Below are 3,297 nucleotides of genomic sequence, written 5' to 3'. Positions count from 1 at the left end.
GTTGCCAGGGGATGGGGGGAGGGAGGAAGGGAAGGAGCCCGCCCGGCCGCCCCCCCACAGGGCAAACATTCCACTTGCACAGAAGGGAGGGTGGCCCAGCCCCCTGGGGCATCCCCCCACCCCCACCGTGGCGGGGCATCAAGGGAGGGGGGAGAGCAGAGGCTGGGAGAGGCAGGTGGCAAGCACCGCCCGGAGGTCCAGGTGAGCCAGCCAGGCCTAGGTGAGGGTGATGTAAGCAGAGGCCTTCTCTTTCAGGTGCCGAAGACAGAGGTGACAACTCCAGCTCCCTGCAGGGCAGCCAGAGGGTGGAGTCAGGCGCAGGCCCCGCTGCCGCAAACCCTTCCCGCCCCAGAACACGCCTTTGCCAACGGGAGACAGCGCCCCCCCCACTGTGCCCACCTCTTCGCTCACCTTCCGGGGGCTCCGCCATGGGGGGACTCAGGCAGTACATGTGGTAACCCCGATCGCAGTCATCACAAAACAGCAGCTGGTCCTGGGAGGTGAGACCCGCCCAGCTGGCACCCTGGGGGCACGGGCACCAGAAACCGGGGTGGGGGGCTGGGGTTGGGGCAGGGGCCAGGTCACAGGAGCTGGGGGAGGTGGTCCCTTCCAGAAAGCGGGCGCCAAGGAGGTCTCTGCGGGATGGGATCCTTGCAAGGCGCACTTGGCCAAGCCAAAGCAACCCTGAGGACAGCTTGCAACCTGTAGTCTGGGTTTCCTAAGACTCCGTGGAAGGCTTTAAATGAAGGATCCTATGATAGTCTGGTACCAGCTCAGAAGCAATGGCCTGGTTCAAATCCCAGCTCGACCGTTTCCCTGGCTGGGGGACTCTGAGCAGATCCCTCTCTGTCTCTCTCTCTCTCTGAGCTCAGTGGTTCCTTCTCTGTAAAGTGGGAACAAGAGCACCTACCTGGGAGGGTGGCTGGGAGGAGTCAGAGAGATGAAGAGAAAAAGTGCCGGGCTCAATTAATGCCACTAACAATGATAACAATACATGTTACTAGTGGCCTCCAGGGAGGGGCTTCAGGGACAGGCTTTGGGCTCAGCTGGCCAGGAGGCGCCAGGTGGGGAGGACATGTCCAGGGGCGGGCGGGCACTCACGTCGTTCTCTGAGGTGCCACAAAGGCTGCAGGACTTGCATTCGATGCACTGCCAGCGGTAGGTCCGCACAGCCGCGGTCATGTTCACCGTGAACTGTAAACACGAGGGGTGTCCTGGGGGCCAGGGGGCAGGGATGCGGTTAGGGGGTCATCTTGCCCCTGGTGGGTACTGACCCCTGGGGGAGAACTGGCTCCGCCCCCGCCCCGACTTGCGAGGCGCGGAGATGAGCTTCCGTGGCCCACCGCCTGACCTCACACCTGCCCACCGAGCGTCCAGCAGGCAGCGGTCCCGTGGCCACCACAGCCTCCTACCCAGCTACCATGGCAACCACACTCTGCTCCCCAGGATACCATGACAACCGCATTCCATTACCCACAGTGCTGTGGCAACCACTTTCTACCACCCACAACACCGTGGCAACCACATTCTGTTAACCACCGTGCTGAGACAGCCGCATTCCATCACCCACAGCAGAGTGGCCAGCCGGGCCTGTTAACCACAGCAACGCGGTGACCACACTCTCCCAGCCACGGTGTCATGGCAACCCTCTTCCACAACGGCCTCCCACACCTTGGTTTCATGCAGCTAAAGCCCAGAAACCCAAACTGTTACAATACTGTGCCGTGTCAGTCTATGAGTCATTCTACCACCCCAGTGCGGCAACCACCATAGCCACGACCTGCCGCCACGACCCACGATGCCCGACACCTGCTGCCACTACCCCGTCCAGCACGGCTGCCTTCCGTGATCCCGAGTTGCCATGACAACCACAATTCATTACCCACCGTGCTGAGGAATTCAGTGTATTACCCACAAGTCCATCATGGGAAACCGGGTTCTATGACAATAGTTCTGTGGCCAATGCCACATCCTGGCATCCATGGCACCCAGGCAATAGCACACCACTAGTCATGTGGCACGGCGCACTACCACCGTGCCTGGCAACCTGCTCTCGCTACTCTCGACACCATGGGGCCTTCACAGCCACATCCCGTCTTCCTCGAAGCCTCACTTGAGCCCACCATCCTCAGCTGCCCCGCCGGCTCTGGTCATCCGCGGCTCCCGAGATGCTCTGGGGCCCCACGGTCCTCACTCCCCTGCCTCCTTCCTGTCCCCTCCACCCAGTCCCCGGAACCTCAGGTAGGGGGTGTCACCTGATCGCCCACAGTCCGCACAGGAGATGAGGTCTTCGGGACACCCCGTCTTCTTAGAGCCCCCCAGGCAGAAGTCACAGTAGCCGTTGGGGATGACAGTGCCGTCAGGTGCCTTCTTGGCTGCAAGACAGCAGGCAGGCATCAGCCTGGGGCAAGCGGGGGCACCCAGCAGAGGTTGCTGTGGAAGTGAGCGGGGAGGCGTCCCTACCTGTGTGTTTCCTTTGTGCCTCAGGGACCCAGGCCAATTCTTTGTAAAACTCTGGGGGTGAGGAGGACAGAGAGAGGGGCTCTCACCACAGGCAAGGCTCCAACCTGCCCCCAGCCTCAGCCCCAGGGGTGGATCGCTTGGTCCGGGCACAGGGGAGGTGGACACACAGACAGTTCTCATCAGGACTTCCAACTCTTTGGGACAACTGGCATGTCCTGTTCATTGGGTCAAAACTTGGCCAACGCGGCTTTAGGAAGGGCCCTGCCTCCCCTACCTGAGCCTCCCCTACCTAAGCCCTGACTAGATAAAAATTCTGCAGATTTCATTGGCCAAGACCTGGAATGAAACAGACACTCAGAAGGAAAATTCTGAGCAGAGGTGCCAGGGTGTGTAGGGGACGTGGGATGAGGCGACTCGGCCTCCCTCCAAGGGGTGGGGGGAAAGACAGTTCCTCCACCGGCTGAGCCTCCCCCAAGCCCTCTGCCCCTCCCCCATCCCTCAGCTGCCAGGGTTGGCATGGGAGATTGGCATGGGCAGGCACCAAGGGCTCCCAGGCCACAAACCCTGCCCCTTGGCCAAAGCTTAGCAGAGAAGGGAGAAAGGGAGCCAGGGTGGGAGGGGAGTCATCTATCACCCCCCCTCCCCAAGCTCTAATTGAAACAATAAATCAGACCCAGAAATATTACGCCCGGGCTGGGAGCGAAGGAGAGAGATGGTTGGTTGCCATGGCAACCCCAGAGCCAGCATCCCCATGGTCGGTGGGGGGAGGGAACCGCTGAGCTGGAGATTTTCCAGAACCGTCTAATGTGCCCCCACCCACCCCCTGCCGGGCTT

At 61.3% G+C, this 3,297-nt stretch overlaps 1 protein-coding gene across 1 annotated transcript in view; it reads right to left on the bottom strand.

Moving 5' to 3' along the window:
• Positions 1-81: 81 nt before the first annotated feature.
• LOC103260887 (zinc finger protein neuro-d4) overlaps positions 82-3,297 on the bottom strand; it is a 5,900-nt gene continuing 2,684 nt past the window's right edge. The window contains exons 6-10 of the mRNA XM_008058546.1: positions 2,464-2,514; positions 2,256-2,375; positions 1,102-1,214; positions 412-523; positions 82-287 (exon numbers count right to left, since the gene is read on the bottom strand). Of these exons, the coding sequence (XP_008056737.1) occupies positions 217-287; positions 412-523; positions 1,102-1,214; positions 2,256-2,375; positions 2,464-2,514 (467 nt within the window). The 3' untranslated portion in view covers positions 82-216. The remainder of the gene's footprint in view (positions 288-411; positions 524-1,101; positions 1,215-2,255; positions 2,376-2,463; positions 2,515-3,297) is intronic.

This window comes from Carlito syrichta, unplaced genomic scaffold, assembly GCF_000164805.1.
Source record: "Carlito syrichta isolate Samal-C Ts95f unplaced genomic scaffold, Tarsius_syrichta-2.0.1 Scaffold89967, whole genome shotgun sequence".
In the NCBI taxonomy this organism is placed as follows: domain Eukaryota; kingdom Metazoa; phylum Chordata; class Mammalia; order Primates; family Tarsiidae; genus Carlito; species Carlito syrichta.
This window is presented reverse-complemented; position numbering and strand designations above follow the sequence as displayed.